The 19,811-nt window shown below is 36.6% G+C and overlaps 2 protein-coding genes across 2 annotated transcripts; one reads left to right on the plus strand and one right to left on the minus strand.

Annotated features, from left to right (window-relative positions):
- Positions 1 to 4,752: 4,752 nt before the first annotated feature.
- Positions 4,753 to 13,946, plus strand: LOC126803495 (kinetochore protein NUF2 homolog). Its single transcript, XM_050531293.1, is given in 9 exon segments — positions 4,753 to 5,082; positions 10,403 to 10,446; positions 10,448 to 10,490; positions 12,041 to 12,148; positions 12,690 to 12,743; positions 12,958 to 13,072; positions 13,185 to 13,339; positions 13,480 to 13,575; positions 13,815 to 13,946. Coding segments are annotated over 9 exon segments (990 nt in total). The 3' UTR covers positions 13,860 to 13,946.
- Positions 13,947 to 14,970: 1,024 nt separating this feature from the next.
- Positions 14,971 to 19,811, minus strand: LOC126803496 (pentatricopeptide repeat-containing protein At5g04810, chloroplastic). Its single transcript, XM_050531294.1, is given in 9 exon segments — positions 14,971 to 15,352; positions 15,355 to 15,583; positions 16,100 to 16,229; positions 16,449 to 16,744; positions 17,318 to 17,746; positions 18,139 to 18,198; positions 18,729 to 18,882; positions 18,994 to 19,079; positions 19,161 to 19,811. Coding segments are annotated over 9 exon segments (2,337 nt in total). The 3' UTR covers positions 14,971 to 15,050.

Consider the following 19,811-nt stretch of genomic DNA (forward strand, 5'->3'; position numbering starts at 1 on the left):
ACGCCGCCCTAGACCCCTCCACGCCCTCACACGCGCCGCCTATGGCGGCGGTACCCTCCCCACCATCTCCAACCTCCGATTTCCACCAAAACACCACAAATCAACTCAAGAATTCAACAACATCATCACAACAACCAACCTAGGCTATCCTCACCTCGATTCGAGCTTGAAAAGCACCGGAGACGAGCTTTGATGCGGTGGAGGAAAATGCAGAAACTTGGCGACGTTTGAGCGGCTTCTTGGCGGCGAGGCACGACGCGGCGAGCTCCAGAATAGTTGAGGTGGCCCGTGCGGTGGTCTTGAGGCTGGCGGTGTGTGACACGGCCGGTCGGTGAGGGAGATCGTTGGAAGAGAAATTTTCGGAGGGAGGGAGAGAAAACTCGGGGTGAGAGAGAATGGAGGCGGAGAGAGAGAGAGAGAGAATAGGGATTTCTAAATATGGAAACCCTCAACTGAATAATTCCCCTTTTATACTCGTTTCCAAAATCGGAAACTAACTTCCGACGTTAATAACTTTCACATACGACGTCCGATTCGAACGCTTGACGTGGCCTCAAACTCGTATCGACGAGCTCTACAACGTCCGTGAAGGAAGTTTTTGCAAACGAGCAACGGAATAAAAGTCGATATATACGTTGCGGAAACGTAACGTTTTTTCTAAATAAACGTTCCGAAAACGTTTCCGTTCTAGTTTCGTAATGTCGCAAGCAATCCAAATTTCATTTTAATGAATTTCACAACTTTTAGAAATTAAACAAACCAAACATCGTTCCGAAAAATCGGGTTATTACAAAAACATTTGTGAACCCATACAAAGAAGAAAGAATAAAAAAAAAAGAGATTCTATTCATACCTCCAAAAACGGTATTTAGACCTCGTTACTCAGTAGACCTCAATTTTACTTTTATAGATACCTAAAATATTATTTAGACCTCCAAAGTTTTCCTAAAATGCCCATTATCTAATTTTAATATCTAATTTGAATATCAAATCATACTGCTATCTATTAATTTCTTTCATATTCTTTTTCAAATTCATTTATTATATACAACTTGAAAAATGCATAATAATCACACAAATTATCTTCTCGAATTAATTCGATCACTTTTCCACTCGTTTTCTAAATTCATAATAAATTGTTAAACTATATTTTTTATTCATTGATAGTAACATCAACGTATATGAAATATTTTAACTTCTAATTAACGAGTTTTGTTCATCAATGTATATGAAATATTTTAACATCTAATGAACGAATTTTGTTTTTTGGCTCAAATCGAAGTTTATGAGAAATTCTAGATAGTTATATAGTTTATCTATTAAATAGTCCACATTCAATTTGATGTTTATCAACTACATTAATTTTTTATCTAATTATGTTTGTTAAAATAGAAGGTAATCAAGTAAATCATTTAATGCAATTTGATATCTCATTTTGGATTGTCTAGCAATAAATTTAAAGGATAATTATCTACATTTATATTTTAAAGATAAGTAAAGAATTATTTCCCTTATTGTATTTTTATTGTTATATGTTTTTTGGTAATTTCATATGCATTGATTAAGTCAAAACTATCTAAGAAAAAGATTGAGGTCCAATTGCCATTTTGAGAGGGATGAATAGAAGCTCCCTTAACAAAAAAAGCTATTTAGCCACCCATTCAAACCCAAATGTGTATTATGTTCAATTGGTACAAATGATCGAAACCAATTTTCACATCACCTTGGATCAAGCTTTGATCAACCTTGATATTGGGGAATAGTCACATATATAGAGTAGATCGATATGCAATGAAGCCTTTGTCTTTTCTCAATATTAATTTCCCTCTGATTCTTTTTGTTAAAACAACGAGGATTATCTTCCTAGAATAGTAATTAACATCATTTCATATTATTGGAATAAAAAGATGGATTTGATTCCAAATCTATGCAATAACAAATAGTAATATGTCACACAGCTCGATCCGATTCTAAATGATGATTTCTTTTTCAAATTAACATAGACCATCAAGTTCTTATATATACGAATATATTTCATGTTAAACACTCATTATTCTCATAACTAAAAACTATCGAGAAAAAAATCTTTCTATCATATAAACTATACAGAGTTCATTTTTCCAATGGAAAGAAATGTTGCAATGCGTTCCACACTAGTGTTTGCTTTTATAATCATGATATTCTTGGCTTCTAACTACCACATTGTCGAGAGTTCGCGTCTTGCTGGCCTAGCACTCGAACCAAGCCGAAACATAATCTCAATTGTTAATGCCGCGACTTGTGACCCAGCTGCTTGCAAATCAATATGTATCAAAAAACTGAAGGAGAAATTCGGAAGTTCCCAATGTGTCCCAATTGGTGAAGGAATTAGTTGTGTGTGTTTTCCCAAATAATTTGTGATAGTAGTTCTTTTTACAATCCTTTTATCCTTTTTTATTTTGTAATAAAAGTAAGGCATCAAATAAAATCCCCATAATATCATTTTTGGTGTTAAGAGCATCTTCAGCAGACTTTTCATTTTAACTTTTAAGCTATTTTAGAGAACATGTTTAGTTTTTTACGAAAATTAGTGGTTGCACCACTTTCTATTATAACATTGCTTTAACTTTGAGCTATTTCAATTGACAAATCTGTCTAGTGAGATAGCTCAAAGTTAAAACATTGAATTTAAAACATTCTTCATAAAGAATTATATATAATTTATAAATAAATTTAAAATAATTTTTAAGCATTTAATGAATATTTTGAATTCAAATAAATCTAAAATATAGAGGATTGATGTAGATGTATTTCTAAATTAGCTATTCAAAATGACTTTTAAGCTATTTTGGTTGACATTTACTTAAAATATGACTAGCATTACTAAAGATGCTCTAAGACATTACTTCGTCTCTCGACCGTATTAACTTTATAGATATTCTAGTACACCAAGTCATGAGATTGTGCCTAATGGTTAAATTTTTTGATAAAATTGAAATTTTACAGACTTAATGTCATAAATTAATTGTTGTCCTATGATGGATCTCTCTTCAAGATCATGCATGAGCAATTGAGCATCAATGAATAACTATTGAAATACTTGCTATTCATATGTAGAAATAACAAGCAACAAATTTGCCAAGACATATGGTAGGATGTTACAAATTCATCTTGCATATATAGACATATAATCATCAATCATTTTGTTTGCATAATAACATTACGGTGTGTATAATCCACTCAACCACTCAATTATCGACTATGATTATATGTCTAGATCATGTAGATATTGACACTAATAAGATTCAATCTTTAAGAAAAAGAATGAAAGTAATTTCCTTAAAAAATAATTATTAATTACCTTATATGTATGTCGTTTAACTAATTAGCAATTAATTGTACAAAAAATTAATCACTTATATATTTAATTTATAAGGAGGGTATAAGTGGAATTTTGGTAAAAATAATAAGTAAAAAAATGTAACGGATGTGTATTAATAATTTTTTGATGGAGTGTAATTAAAATTTCTCTTAAAATAAAATAAAATAAATAATTAGTAAATAAAATAGTATTGAGCACAATACCGTTACCAACCTGACATTATAGCCTTTTTTCACATCTTATATCCTAATTAAGGTCTTAGTTCTAAGGAGGAAGGAGGTATGGGTTTTATATCCATAATTTGGCTTGTTGGCTAAGCAGGTTTGGTGGTTGGTTAAGCACCCTACTTCTCTGGTTGGTAGAATTTATAAAGCTCGTTATTTTTCAAACTCTAATTTCTGGAATGTTCCGGCCCTAGTTCGTCCTTCTGCTTGTTGGAAAGGTATTTTTGAGGCTATGGGTTTGTTGGTTAATGGTACTGGTTGGCAGATTGGTTCTAGGGAGCAAGTGCATGCTTGGAACTCTCCTTGGATACCACAGCCTAGAGATTTTCGGCCGGTAGCACAGTTGAGTGGGCGATGCAGTCAAGTCAGTGAGTTTATTACATCGGATAGGCAGTGGGATATAGTTTTGTTGGCTGAGCATTTATGTCTTGATGATGTGGAGGTGATTTTGTCGATTTCTCTTAGCTTGAGGGTCACATAGGACTGATTGATTTGGTATTATGATGCCAAATGGCATTTTTCTACAAAGTCACCATATCAACTGGCTATGCAGTTACTGCATGGGGACATTGCCCTGTCTAGTGGGGAAAGGCAGGTGAGTTTCTAGAAGCATATATGGTTTTCTCCGATTCTCGGGAATATCAAGGTTCATGTTTGGCGTATTTGTTCCTCCATTCTTCCTACTTTAGCTGCTTTACGATCTAAGAGGGTATTTGTTGGTGATGGGTGTCTCTTCTGTAATGCGGAAGAGGAGATTGTGGAGCACATGCGTCGGGATTGCTGCTTTACTAGAGACTTAATACTCATGTTTCCAGAATTATCTGGTACTCTTCAGTATGATTATTCTGTTTCTATTTTCATGATGGATTGACTTTCAGTTTGTCGGGATATATTATCTGGAGAGGACTTTGCTTTGTTACTTATTGTGTTATGGTCGCTCTGGAAAGAACGTAATCAATGGTTATGGAAGGATAAGAGGTCCAACATTGGCCAGGTTTATTACAGGGTTCGATCTTATACTACTGTTTTGAAATCTGTTAGGAACTCTCATACTAGACAGGTGTGGGTTAGATTACCTTGGGTCCCTCCTCTTGTGGGATGGCTTAAGGCTAATTTGGATGGTGCTTTGATGTTGCTAGTAAGCAGGGAGGCTTGGGTGCAGTGATCATGGATTCTTCAGGTGCTATTGTGGGAGGTTTGAGTGCTCGTATTGATTATGTGCAGTCTCTGGCTCTGGTGGAGGCGTTCGCAAACAGGTTGGTCAGTTCTTTTGCGATAGAAAAGGGTTTAGCCCCTATTGTTTTTGAGTCTGATTGTCTTGAGTTGGTTAAAGCAACAACTGTTCTGGATGGAGATGATTCTGATTTTGGTAAGATAGTGGGAGATATTCAAGTTTCATCTAATCTTGTTGCCCACAAAATGGCCAAACTAGTTCTTAGTACTGGTCTAAGTTATGCTTGGTATGGAGCGAATCCTCCATATGGAGGCTCTCCTACGGTCTATCTGTCTTCATTAGTTGTTCTTAATATAATCGTTATGGGGTTTTTTTTTTTTAAGTTCTTAGTTCTTGGTCTGTACTATTGTCACCACAATTTGAGTAGAGAAAATAGCAAGGTAAATAAAATGAAATTATGAAAGTGATATACTAATATAGAATTGAAGAGGAGGCCGCAATAAATTTTGAATAGGGTGCAGTTATTGTCACCCTACGGTTTGCTACGTTCACCCTATATCAAAAAATATTCCCATTACATGCAAAACCTCTAGATCAATCACTAATATATTGATTCTTATCTATATATGCTTATTGTTCCCTTAATCAATTACGAATATCAACTTGATTGTCTGGTATTTCAATATGATCGATCTCTAGCTAATTAAGCCTCAAATTTAATAATATTAATTAATTTTTTATGGCAATATATAATTTGGGAAAATTTATAACACTGATTCTAATGCCAAATCTCGAGTTTTGAAAACCTAATACAATATATTGAAAAGATTTGATTGTTGATCATTAGATATGTAAGATTGCAGGTAGAAATGATTTTTCTTTTTAATTTCAAATTGTTTAAGGGTAAAATTGGAAAATACAGTGTAAAAATAAAATGCAAGGTGTACTATAGACAGTAGGGTGACAATAGTCACACCCATTTGAATATAGAACATAATATATGACAAAGTGAAAGAAAAATGAGATGAAGATTTTCTTTAAAAAAATATATAATATTGCTTATATGTTTTTCTAAGGGAGATAAAAAAAATGTGTTGCCTCCGAGAGACTCGGAGCAGCCTGTTTGAGAAACCTAGGGTTTCTGTTTGGCGGTTGTGTTCAATTCTGGGCGTTGAACATGTCTATGTGGTGGCTGTCGATTGGCTATTGTAAGGCGGAGATTGTGGATGGATGTTGCACGGCGGCAATGTTGGGAGGACTCCTGACGTTGATTGTTTTGGTGGTGAGAGACTCTGGCCAGGAGGTTTGAGATATGGTTGTAGCTAATCTGATTCCTTGGTCGGGGCTCGATTCCTTACGGCGATTTCACTGGTGGGATTTCCATCCCAAGCTTTGAAGGTTCAGATATGTGATGTCGACGATCTAATACCGATGATCTGCTCTTTAGGAGGTGTGGGGTTCAGACCAAGGTGTTGTTCAGTCTCTAGTTGCGGTAGTCTCTTACTATAACGTTTGAGGGAATTTTCTTGTTGAAGGAGACGACGTGGTCTCAGGGCTACGTTGGGAGGAATGGGTCGCGTTGAATCTCGCGGCTATGACAAAGAAGATGGGCCTCTCTGAGTTGGGTTTGGTCTTGGGACTTTGGGGAGTTTGGGCTATGGTCTGGACTTGGCCTTGGTGCCGTTAATGGGTGGCCTATTCAAGGCCCCGATTCGGGTAGATGTTTTTGCTAATGAAGACCCTTTTAAGGGAAATCACACGACATAGATGTTTGTTTATGTCTATTATATGTTATTTAGTTGTAAACTAGGCGTTCTTGCTTAGTTCCATGCTTGAATAAGTTAAGCATGATTTTGTTAAATGAATAATCGTATGCTATGTATTATTTTGAGTGTTTCTCACAGCTTTTATCTATTTGTAGATGGTAGTAGCGCGGTATGTAATTGCTATTCTGGCATTTGATTTCATTTTTATAAAAACTATGTGGTTTCCTTCAAAAGAAAAAAAGTGAAATAGTTGGGTTGTTATACTTTCTTTTGAGAAATGTAACACTAGATAGAATCAAAGATTACAAACCAAGGATACAATCCTTTATTTTTTATGGGAGTTGGGTGGAGTACATAAAATCCCTATACTCATCCCTACGTAAAAACCAATGATTATAGTGGACAAAAACCTATCGAATTCAATTGTAACCTAATCCATTTCAGAAGCATTTAATACCTCCTCACGGTCAAAGAAAACTATTGACATATGATTATTGGGTGAACAAAGAAAACTATGGGGTGGCAGTAGATGCTTATATATGTTTAAATATGATTAATTTAATAGATTAAACTTCATAAGAGATGAGTCATTAAGAACATCTCCAACGAAAACTGTCAAACAAATAGCTTGGAGGCTCAAAGGGAAGAATTGGCTTTGCCAAGCTGCTCCAACGATAATGTCAAATCTGGCTTAGGTGGATTGACGTGAATTTAAAATGAGTTCCCATACTGTCAAATTTGACAAGGCTCATAACAATGTCAATTTTTTTTATCTCCTTCTTCCTAGTTTTTCTCTTCGCGTCTTCCCCCCAATTTCCTTCTCTTCTCTCTCTTCCTTCTTCACCCAGACCAGAATCTTGCATCCCAGACCATAATCATTCATGGTAGACTTACAGGTGGTCGATTCCGATAGATTTCGGTGTTGGAAAAGCTTGAATGGGCAAAGGAGCAACTCGATTTGCAGAAGTTGAGATTGTCGGATACTTGATTTGGAAGATCTAAGTGATAAGAGCACAAAGTCTGACGTTCTTAATGAATATATGTCATATTCTTTACTCTTTGTTACTTCTTATTTCGTGTGTTTTAGTTTTTTTTGTATGAATAAGTGTTTAGGAAGAGCTTAATTCGAATATGAGTGAATTTATGATGAACACGTGCTAAGTGTCTAAAATCCATATTGAGCTATGATTCCTTACTCGACTAGGATTCTACCTTCCTTTGTTTGTTTTTTTTTTCTATTTCTAACTTTCTTATTCTTTTCAGGAAAGATAAATCATATATGAACTAGGAGAAGATGAGTCATGAGTCGAAGAAGGATTGATGTCGTGCAACCCATCTAGTGTCTCCCATTCAGATTTCATTTTCCATTTAGAGTTGGAGTTGGATTTCAATAATCAAGTCCATATCAAATAAGATTTCAACTTACATATCTGATTATATCTCTTAAGGGCACAACATAGAGGCTGTTTTGTATTCCTATATATACCTCACGGCATGGATAGAATTTGATCATCAAAGTTCTGCCTAAACACATCCTCAAGACCAAGAACCCTAGAATCCGAAAATCAGCCATCCTTCACATCCTTATGATCCAAAGTTTGAAGCCTAAGATATCCATTCTCTTGAAGATCTCATGCTACCTTTGTGTGATACCTTGGAGGATAATTCAATGTGTAACTCTATGATTTTCATGTTTAGATTTCAGAATTCTATGTTTTTATTCTTTGATGGTTTCTGTTTAGGTTTTGTTAAAATTTATTTTGATCTTATCTATGAGATTGTTCTTGACTTTCGAGTTATGTAATGAATAAAGGTTTCGATTTCTATTCAATGATTTTAGGTTTTCTTGCCGTGTGTTTCCGTTCAAATACTTAGATAATTTTCAGTGTGTTCTTATATTGCATGTGTGATTGATACTTGGAGTTGAGAATTGCATATGTTAATTAACCAAAGATACAAACGGTTATGATGCTCGAAGTTGATTAATCGTTTTGTTTCTTTGTTATCTTCACTGATTATTTGCTTAGATTGTTATGTATGCTTAGAACTTAGCATGATTATCTAGGTTTCGATTTAGACTTGTACTATGAACACATTAACTTCTTATGTTACTCGGAGTTGCATGTTAGGGTTAGTGTGTTAGATTTCTAGTAAGGCTCAGAGCTAAGCTTGAATGTGTTAAGTGTCAATATGATAGGATAGCCTATAAGGACCCTAATTGCATGATCAATTCTAAGTTGTTAAAGAAACCTACGACAAACTTGAATGAGATTGGACCTTTGTGTAAAGTTTAGATGTCAGCTTTCTAGGCTTCAGTTGGGGTTGAGTTTAAAGACTATTCCTTCTCCTTTCGTGCAGAGGTAAGGACACCACCTTTTCACGCTGTAGAAACGGGTTCAACTTTGGAATCAACTTCTGCCTAACTCATCGGGAGAAAAGGGAGGATGCTCACTCTCGGGCTTCCATGAGTGGCGCCTCGACTGTATAAATTCATATATTTCACACAAGAGTATTTTTCACCAACAGTCCCTCAACTATGGTGTACCTACCAATGTGATACCTCAACTCTTAATCGTACCAATGTGATACCCAGACTCTAGTATTGCTATCATTGAAGTACTTCCGTCAGTTTTTTTTCAACTTTTCCGTCATCTTGGTGACGTGGCAAGTACGTGAGGCCCACAAAGAGGGTTAAAAGACAAAATTAACCCCATCTGAGAGAAATAATATTTTTCCGGCCCTTTACATTGAGAAAGACACCCAACAATTCCAATTTTGGCGCCAATTTTCCCTCCATACTCCTTAATTTGTGTCTCTTATCTAAACTAAAGAACTATCGCCAACCAGTCGACCACAATCTGATAAAACATAGATCAATCTCATTTTCTATTTTTACCCTAGCACTTGTTAAACTAACAGAAAAAATATAGAAATTTATATAGAACATCTCATTTCCACAATCTCATAAGAATATATAAACACATAACTTAACGAAATTCAAATACATGTGTTAACTTAACGAGATTGTGGAAATGAGATGTTCTATATAAATTTCTATATTTATTCTGTTAGTTTAACAAGTGCTAGGGTAAAAATAGAAAATGAGATTGATCTAGGTTTTATCAGATTGTGGTCGACTGGTTGGCGGTAGTTCTTTAGTTTAGATAAGAGACACAAATTAAGGAGTATGGAGGGAAAATTGGCGCCAAAATTGGAATTGTTGGGTGTCTTTCTCAAGGTAAAGGGCCGGAAAAATATTGTTTCTCTCAGATGAGGTTAATTTTGTCTTTTAACCCTCTTTGTAGGCCTCACGTACTTGCCACGTCACCAAGATGATGGAGAAGTTGAAAAAAAACTGACGGAAGTACTTCAATGATAGCAATACTAGAGTCTGGGTATCACATTGGTACGATTAAGAGTTGAGGTATCACATTGGTAGGTACACCATAATTAAGGGACTGTTGGTGAAAAATACTCTTCACACAATTCTTCTGGTCATGTCTTTTCCTGTAAATTTTCCATATTCCCATATGCAATGATGGAGATGATCCATCATTCTAGATCGGAAGGCTGTAATAGTTGGAGCTCTTATGTTTTTGACCTAGGGTATTATCTCATTCTTATACGACCTCCTATTATTGTCATATTGAGTCATATTTTGCTTCTATAGTTAATGTCCAAGGCTTTGGTTCTTTTTCTGTTTCGTTTTTCAATAAAGGTGTGTGAGCTTGGGTCTTCTCCAACCAACAGAAAAAATATCTAGGCTTTATTTGTCTATTCAGAATATGTGGTAGATGATTTGGCAAAAATTATGTGGATTTGTTATCCAAATATAGTATGATTTATTTTCTTTGTTCTTATTATGTTTCTTCTCCAGATATCTGTTGCTGATTTTGATCTGCTCAAAAGTGATTCAGAAAGACGAGTTGCGTTCAAAAATTGTTCAATCACCCGAAAAACTGCAGGTACTTTCCCTTTGATATGGTCTATAGTATTTTGCTTCTTGAATAACAGTATATTTCTGTTGATTTGCATCCCCACACCAAGTGTTGTAGTTAATAGTTCGTAAGTTTAGTGCTATCATGTTTTAGAAACCTGTAAAGATCTTTTACCTGGTACTGAGTACTAAACATGATAGGAGATGTGTGAATTTTTACCATGGTCTAGGTAGGTTGATGGAGATTTTGGATTAGTGGCTCATCTCTTTTTTTGTTTCTTTTTTACTTTTCTACCATCTTCAAATATAATGTAAATAGGAAAGGGAAATCATTTCCACATAGAAGTGACATCGTTGCTGTTAACATGTTTGGAAGTGTGCCAGGCTCTAGTGGAAGAGATGAGCCCACAGCTGGAGGCCTTAAAACTTTTGACATTTTGCTACGTTTTCGATTTGACTTGAGAGACAAGCATATATGTATCTTTGAATATAACATGATTTTCCAAATCTAGTATCGTGTTTCAATATGGTGCTTATGATATTAGATGCTGGTCAGTGCGCAGCTAGATGACCTGATTAGTTTGTGACTCTTTTGCACCACAAATATCTTGCAACATTTTTATATGGGAAAATATAATCCATTTTCTCGCTAGAGGTGTGATAAAGAAATAAATGTGTATTAAAGGAAGTAAGCAGTGTTTACAGTATATCTCATGTAAAAATTTGTAGCCTTGGCATACAATTTACAATGTCATAGGCTTCAATCTCCACCTAGACCCAATTAGTTTCTGGTGGTGCTCTAACTACTTAATGGTGTCAGAGCACTTACATATTATTCTTAGTGCTCACATGTGCTTAGCACCACTCAGTCTTCATGGGTTTGGCTTTAGTCAGTGCACATCTGAAGGGCATGAGAAGCCGTGCCTTTACGGCCTGGGCCTCTCCTCCTGTATTAATTGGTTTTGGGTTAGCTGCTCATAAGGCTTTATAGTACTGACTCTCCAAGTTTCCTTTAATAAAATTCGAGTCCCCAAGGCCCAACAGATGCATCCATGAGAAGTTGTGAGCTTTGAAAGATTCTGATCTTCCTTAATAATTAATTGACATATTTTAATCATGGTGCTTGTGTAGATGTTGACGTGTAGTAGATATGAGTACTTCATTATTAATTGACTGGTATTGCCAGTAGTCCTTCTTGTTCCTTGTAAAAGCTTGTTGGAGTGAACACTAATTATGAAGCTGCAAATCTGGAGTCTTAATTTTGTACAAAGAAACCACAGTTGGGACTTCTGATTACTAATTGTGGATTCTGCAACGCCGTATGGAAGACTAGATTATAACTCTACTGATATCTGGTTTTACTCCCTACAATGTGCCTTCAGGCTACTGCAAATGTCCCTCATAATCAATCTCTATACGCCCTGTCACTTGGGACATTTCTGAAGTACCTATTATATATAAACAGAATTTATATTTCGTTAAGTTATTTGTATAATGTCTATATCTCATCTTAGTTGTTTCATTACTGCTTACCAGAAGCTCGGTCTAATTAACTAAACCATCTGTGTTTCCTTGAAGAGAGCTTTAGCAGAGAAGAAATTAATTAGAGAGCAGGCTTCGAAGGATGAAATGTTAGCCATGCAATCTTTGAAGGAGAAGACTGCTGTTGATGAGGTGTATGCGAAGGTAATCTGTTTTGATATTCAGTGTATTGTTGCCTCTGCATGCTGATCTTTTGTAAGTTGAGTTAATCATTCAAAAAGTATTCTACCTATAGATAGCTCGAGGTTAGAAGATGCTGTCTAGGCTTCCATAACCCGAACTGTATTAACTTATAAGTTAGTTGCTGGCAAAATTCATGGTTACAAATGGCTAAACTTGAGAGATTTTGACATAAAAGGCTAATACTTATGCTGCCCTAGAGTTTAACTGTCATGTCTTGCCTAAAAAAATGAATCTGTGGCATGAAGGGATTTTGAGTAATCATACTGTTGCATTCTTTTATGATGATAGCTGGACTGAGAAAGATGAATATATCTGCCTTCATTTATCCTCAAATATCACGAGACATTGGGCCATTGATCAGCATATATATACTTGTAAAAAGAAAAACATAGTTGCACACTTATATCTTCATCTTGGCATAAATTCATTAGATATCCCTTGCTTGTTTGATAAAGAGTTCAATGTTATGTACTATTGATCAATTTTCTGTGCATATTCTTAGGTTTCCAAAAAATTGGCAAAGTACTTGGCCCAGATGCATGCTATACAAGAACAGGTATGCTTTTTAGTTTTGTACTTAATTGTTATGCATATTTGAAGTGCTTGTAGTGGTGTTAAAATTAATGCATATGATAGGCGCAGTTTTTCTGCTTAATGCTTAATTTCATATAGTGTTGAAGGCTTTTTACTGTTTTTGATTGTTATTGCGGTTGGTGTGTTCATGGCTTAAATGTGTAGTTCATAATACTCTTCACTTTTGAATTCTTAAGGTCAATACTGCTAAATCTACTAGCAAAGACTACAAGGCTGAAAAAGATAAAATAAGTTGTGACAAAGTCCTAAGCAAGGTTCTCCAGGATGAACTACTGAAACAGCAAGCAAAATGTAATTTTTAATATTCATTTATGTTCCTTTCTTTTCTGATCTCGATGATAGATTAAACTTAGGGTAAATGTATAATGGTTTGGAGTTTAGAGCAATCTTTCTCTTTCCGCAGTGAAAGAATTGCATGATTTGAAGAAGTTAGAAAAGGAACAGTCTCTCAAGTTTGAGGAGGTTAATAAAGAACTCGGTAATTTGAAGCTGGAGGTGGAAGGTAGGAGAAATGCTCTGGAAGCAAGGGAGAAGACTGTTGAAGCTGCATTAGCAGAGGTACCATGTATAATTTATGCTCATCTTTATCTCTAGTGGTTTTCTGTGTCATTTAGACGTCTCTGAAAGTCTCAATATAAAGTATTCAGTGATATATATTTTGATAACGTACACTGACATTTTTTCTCTTGAATTCATAGGCTGATATTATAACTGCAAAGACTGCATTAGTAAGAAAATCTGGGGCAGCTGATCAGCAACAATTGGCTCATGGAAGTGAGGATATTATTAATGAGGTATGTATTTGGCCATTAGGGTCTTGTTTTCTTGCCTTGCTCAACTAGCTTAAAAGTTACTCTATAGTAATGAACGTAAAAACCTCCCTAATCTTTAACCACGAATTATCATAAGTTAAACCTGATATGTGTGCTTAGTGGTACCCTTCTTAAATCTTTGCTTGATCTTTCGCACCTTGGACATTGTGGACATTGTTCAATAGAAAATGTTTACATGTGGTGTACATGAATGGCTGCAGTTCCACAAATACTTACATTCAATGGAAGTCCTGCATCAATGTTAATGGTGCATGGAGCTGGTTCTTCTGGATTTGTTGGCTGGTTTGGCCGCGGAAAGTATCTTCAATCTTCGCTTCAAGAGCCGAAAGCATCCTTGCCATATGCAGATATCTTGCTCTCGTTTTGTCCTTGTCACTGACTTCATCACTCAAATGTAAAAATAAAAATAAATTGCAGCTTCAGTTTAGACAAGTAATGGTATATCGCTGTCAGATTTCGGTGGATCTAATTATTGAGAAAGACGCTCTTGTTTTGTTGAAGTGGTTGTTATTGGTTTCCTTCCCTGAAAACCAGAACAACGTATTGGAAACATGGCTTGATATTTGAATGTCAACTCAACTTGGTAACTTACATTAGCAGACAGACATTTATCAATAACGACATTGATTCCGGACATATTTCCCAATAATGGTATATATGTATCTAGGGACATGAAAGATCAAAGCTTATAATCGGTTCAAAAGACCTATTCACGTTCTAGCAAGTTCCAGAGTAATCGATTTGCACTTTTGCGTACCAACGCTGCCCCTAAAAGCTTCCCACATCTAAAAGCGACGGTCATGGAAATCATTATTCCACACAAGTCTGCACCCTATCCAGAGATGTCACCGCTCATTTAAGACGGCATTGTGTCCCCAACTTTTTCCAAATGAAGGCACTGTCTGTAAACCCCCAGCGTCGGAGCAATCAGGATTTAACCGTCGCCATGGGGCACGATCTAGATTGGTTCTGTTGAGCCTTAGTGATTCCAAAAAAAGAGCAAGGCAAATTGACGGAAATGAACCCTGGCGGGTAGGTGAAGCAATGCAAGATACAAAAAGGCAAGAAGCCACCATTGGCCAAAGACAGAAACTTGGTGCATGGAGAGCGCAGCATGAAATACTTTTCCGACACTTCATTCTGTCACTGTAATGATACTTCCTGATAACAACCATGCAGAATCATTGGATTGGCTATAATACATTATAAAACAGCTGATTCCCTTGTATAGTTTTAAGAATGTGACTCAGATTCTGTACAATAAAACATTCAAGCCCCATAAAGAATGATAACTAAACTAATCAAGGGGCGGCTACTCATCCTGGAATCTGATTTTATCAGCCATTACGTCCGCATTTTTACAACAGCCGGATCCAGGAATTATGGGTGATGCTTAACTTAATGTTTAATTACAACAAAAACTTGATTCCAGACCATTATGCGTGCCTCAGACTATCCTCATCCGTCATCATAATGTCATCTATTCTGCTAGCAAACTCCCTGTCATCATCATCATCATCACCATCACTATTTACATCAACTTCATAATCACTGTCTACATCAGAACTCGCATACAAAGTATGACATGAGTTCCAATCAGGAGGGAAGGTCTTCTGCAGGGCTTCTGTAAGGTCACCACCTGTTCTTTCAATTTTGCATAAGCACCTTGACCAGTGAACTGCAGTTCCCATATCCACAGTCAAACCAGATTCTATCATCTCCTTGCAGATAGACAGAGACCGGAATAAATGTAAGCTTCAGCAACAGTTGCCCTTGACAACAGAGATGTCATCAAGCAATGGTACACAGCTTTGTCTGGTTTCAATCCAGCCGACTTCATATCTCTGAAGCATCTCAATGCCTTCTCTGGTAGAGACGCACGCGCCCAACCATGTATCAAAGTTGTATACGTTTTAATATTTGGCTTCACTCCAAAAGTTCTCATTTCTTCAATTGTTTTCACAGCTCTCTGACAGACAAATTTCACTTACATTACAATTTGGCAGAACTAAATTGAAAATAAAAATAATAAAAATGAGGTTCTCCGTGTCTATTGGTGCTTACAACTGAATTCAAGAAAGATATGCAATAAACTGAATCACTTGGCCAGACAGGATTGTGACAAACATATAGGAACGCAAATCATCTTACTTCCTTTATGACGATGCAAAGACTGACCAAAATTCATTTCATACTATATAATAATTAAAAAAAAACAGAAAAGATGTTATGGAGCCACATTTGGTAGTGCTTGATTTATAACAAACTGAAAAAAGGAAAGGAAAAAAATGATTGGGGATTATATGCCACATTTGGTTGCTAAAAGCAGGGGGAAGGTTCAAATTAGCGAGAAAGATGAAGGGATAGAGGAGGAACCTCTCTTTTGAGGAATAGGTTGGAGGAAAAACGCTATCACTGGAAGCCGTTCCTCATCAACCGAACAATAGGAATATAGTCAATACAAGAAGAAATTAAAAGAGGATACCTGCATGTCTCCAGCCTTGCAACAAGCGTTTATGAAAGACGTGTAGGAGTGTATATCAGGTTGAACCCCTTCCCGTTTCATTTGCTGCATCAAGTCAGCAGCCTCCCAAACATCACCTCTTCGAGCCCATCTGCACCAAAAGGGAAAAATTATGTCAGCGACACCAGAAAGGTCAAAAGGCAGAAAATAGAATCAAAGAACACAGTAGAGATTATACTATACTGGACACGGTCATATAAATTTGCATGAGTATCTACATAACAACTTTCACAATACTAATAGATTAAAGACAGATGAAAGTGTGATGATTCAAAGTATATCAGTAGCATCAAGGTATATCAAACCATACCCATCAACTAATATGTTGTACACAAAGGTGTTCCTTGGAATCTTTTGAGTACTCATTTCCTCGGTGACAGCTAAAGCACTTTGCATTTTGCCTGCTTTGCAACATGCCTTCAGCAATGCCTCATATGTGAAAACATCAATATCTAGGCCATCATTCCTCAACTTGGAAAAGTACTCGAAAGCTTTCCCAGTATCACCTAAAGATGCATAACCATTCATGATAGTTGTGTATGTGTGTTGATTTGGACTAATGCCTGCAAGTGTCATCTCATCCAATATTTCAACAGCCTTATCCATCTGCAAAACAAAAGGGATGACTTGGGGTTACAACTGGAGTGAAGAGGCAATCTGAGCATAATCACCAGGCTAAAAAACACAGATGATTAATCAAGTGCTTCCAGACATTAGAAGTACCAGCAGGGTCCAAAATGAAGCAGGGAATCTTGCATCCAATTATCTTATTTCTTACAAATTACAACAGTTTTAAGATAAGCAAAAGAACCATGCATTACTCAAGAATCTCTTTGACAGGGTAATGCATGTCAACCCAATTCTATGAAATAAAATGATGTGGACCTGCTGATTTGTTGAATCCACATTAAAAGATTATGTATTCCAACATACTAGAGACCATAACTAATACAACTATAAAAACAAAAATAAGAAGATTCCGCACAAGTACCTGAATAGTATTATTATACTATTGGTCAACTGACGTTATAAAATAGTGATCTAGACTTAAAGGTTTAGATAACTGAACCACAATCTAGGGTGTCTACAACAAATCACATTATTTCAGTTCCCATCAGAAGAAATCTCTCTTAGCAAGGACCCACACATGTCATACATTATATAGGTCAAGTATATTACCTGCCGCTTCTCCACAAGACCAAGAACTAGAGCATTGAATGTATGCACAGTTGGAATGCATCCACTCATCCTCATCATATCAAAAATCTCTAGGGCTCTTCTCATATCTCCAGCTCTAGCAAAGCCATGTATTATCGGCATAAATGTACGTGATGTAGGTCTATGCCTCTCCTTCTGCATTTCTTTGACAGTGCGAACAGCCCAATTCATGTTACCCATTCCACAAAATGCTGTTATAATGTTATTATACAGGACAACATCAGGCTTCAAACCATCCTTCATCAAATCTTCTATAACTGCAAATGCATTAGCCCAGTCTTTTAACTTTAAGAATCCGTTAATCAACATGGAATACGTCTTCATGTTATGTTTTATGCTGGCTGTTTCCATCATCTTGCTGACTTCCAACGCTTTAGAAACTTTTCCACCCTGAAAGTGTAGGTATTGCCAAATGGCATTGAATGCAGTCAGAGAGGTAGCCGGATAAAAAAAGAAACAAGAATATACTTGGGTGATTTTGTTCATTAAGAATATTTCATTAGCTTCTCTTAAGGGTGAGAATGTTTTAACCACTGTTTCAAGTAAGTTTGACTGCCAGAGAGGATAAGCAGGTCAATTGAGGTTGCAAGTTTGAATGATTACATCCGTCATAAAAAGAAACAAACAATACTACAAGATATTCTGCCTAAACTTCCACAAGATTTTCATTTTGTTGGCAAAGTGGTGTACTAAGTAAACAGAAACCCTTAATGGCATTCACCCAGAATATATGGAAACAATTAATCTTCACTTTTTTGTGATAATGTTATACAGTGCAATACCTTGACGTAAAGATTGATCAGACATCCATAACTGATGATAGAAGGTGTGAAGCCGCATTCCTATGATGATGAGAAAGTGTAAGTGTCTGGAAGATAAAAGAGACAAATGATTATGTACATTTGACAAATCTGTAATACGATACTTATCTCTCCTAGACTTTGTATGATAAGTTAAGACATGTAAATGCCATAAATATAACTTCTGAATTATGAATTGAGACTTAAAAGTCAATCGCACATTCCTTAAGAGGCAAATGTGAAGGATAGGTTAATTCACTGTACCCTATCATGTATGTTATTTATTCATTTCATATACTAGCAACAAATTGTAACATGTTAAATTTCCAGGAAGAGATCTTATTAGTAACTATATAGCTGGTTAATTTTCATTTAATTGTAAATACTAATTATAGTTAAGAGCATAGAACTTTTATCATCCCATTTAACTAATCACTAATCATAAGTCTTTACAAGAATTGATTTTGCAGTTATGTAACCAATTTTTCTAAAATAAAACAGATCACTTATGGATGTTTCAAAAGAAACGCATATCAGCATAGGCATAAGAACTATTTCACCAAATTTTGTACCTTCAGTCGCTCAAACACAATCAAGCATTTCTCTTCATTGCCAACCATTGTGTAGCCATCCATCATGGTGTGATATATGTCAATAGGAGCATCTATACCTGCTTCTTCCATTTCCCGTACCAATGCCTCAGCTCGATCCATATTACATGTTTGACTGTATATTACACAATTTATTAAAAGAAGAGAAATCAGCTTGGCATAAATGCAAAAATCCTCAATATTGAACTTGGAGCACTAATTCTAGATATCAGATTTTAAAAGTAACTTGATATAGGACAGTTTCAACAAAGACTTCCTAATGCGCTCATCTTTCAACTTGTAGAATCTCAGGTTGTAATAGTGAGAATTTGTCTGTGCATATAATAATAATACTGAACTTAGAACACTCACCAATGAGCATAAACAATATTCCCATAAATGAACACTCAAAACCCTGCCGTCAAACTCCACCGCCTTCATGGCGGACTTGGTCGCGTTGGGACCGCCGCCGTATATAACAAACCCGAAACCGGCGTTCCTCTCGGTGCTGTCACGTCCCTTGATCAGAATCACACTCGCTATCGGTCCGAATTGCCGGAAAAACTCCGCCACCTCGGTTTTCTTCACCCAGTTCGGTAAATTCCCTACGAATATCTTCCCCTCTTGCCGGAACTCGGCTCTGGACGGCGCCGGTTTCTTCTTCCAGTCATTGTAGCTAACTGCTTGTCCTTCTTCTTCGTCGGAGGAGGAGTCTTCGATGTCCGGCGGAGGAGGAGAGAGCTTGCTGGTGAGCCAGAGCTTGTTGGTGAGAGAAGCGGTGGCGGTGGTGGGAGGTGGAGTGGGGACATGGGTGGAATTAGTGAGGTTTTTGAAGGGGTTAAGAGGGGATTTTGGGGACGGGTTTGGCGGGGCGAGGAGGAGGAGGAGGAGGAGGAGTGGAGATGGTTTTGGGGCGACGGAGTTGGTTAGAGGAGGGTTGAGAATTGGGGGGTTTGAGGGAGAAGGCGGTGGTGGTGGGTTTGGGATAGTGATAGTGATAGCATGGGGTGGAGACTGAGAACTAGGGCTGGACTTTTTGACACCGAAAAAATCGAAATCGGCCAT

Source organism: Argentina anserina, chromosome 7, assembly GCF_933775445.1.
Source record: "Argentina anserina chromosome 7, drPotAnse1.1, whole genome shotgun sequence".
Taxonomy (NCBI): domain Eukaryota; kingdom Viridiplantae; phylum Streptophyta; class Magnoliopsida; order Rosales; family Rosaceae; genus Argentina; species Argentina anserina.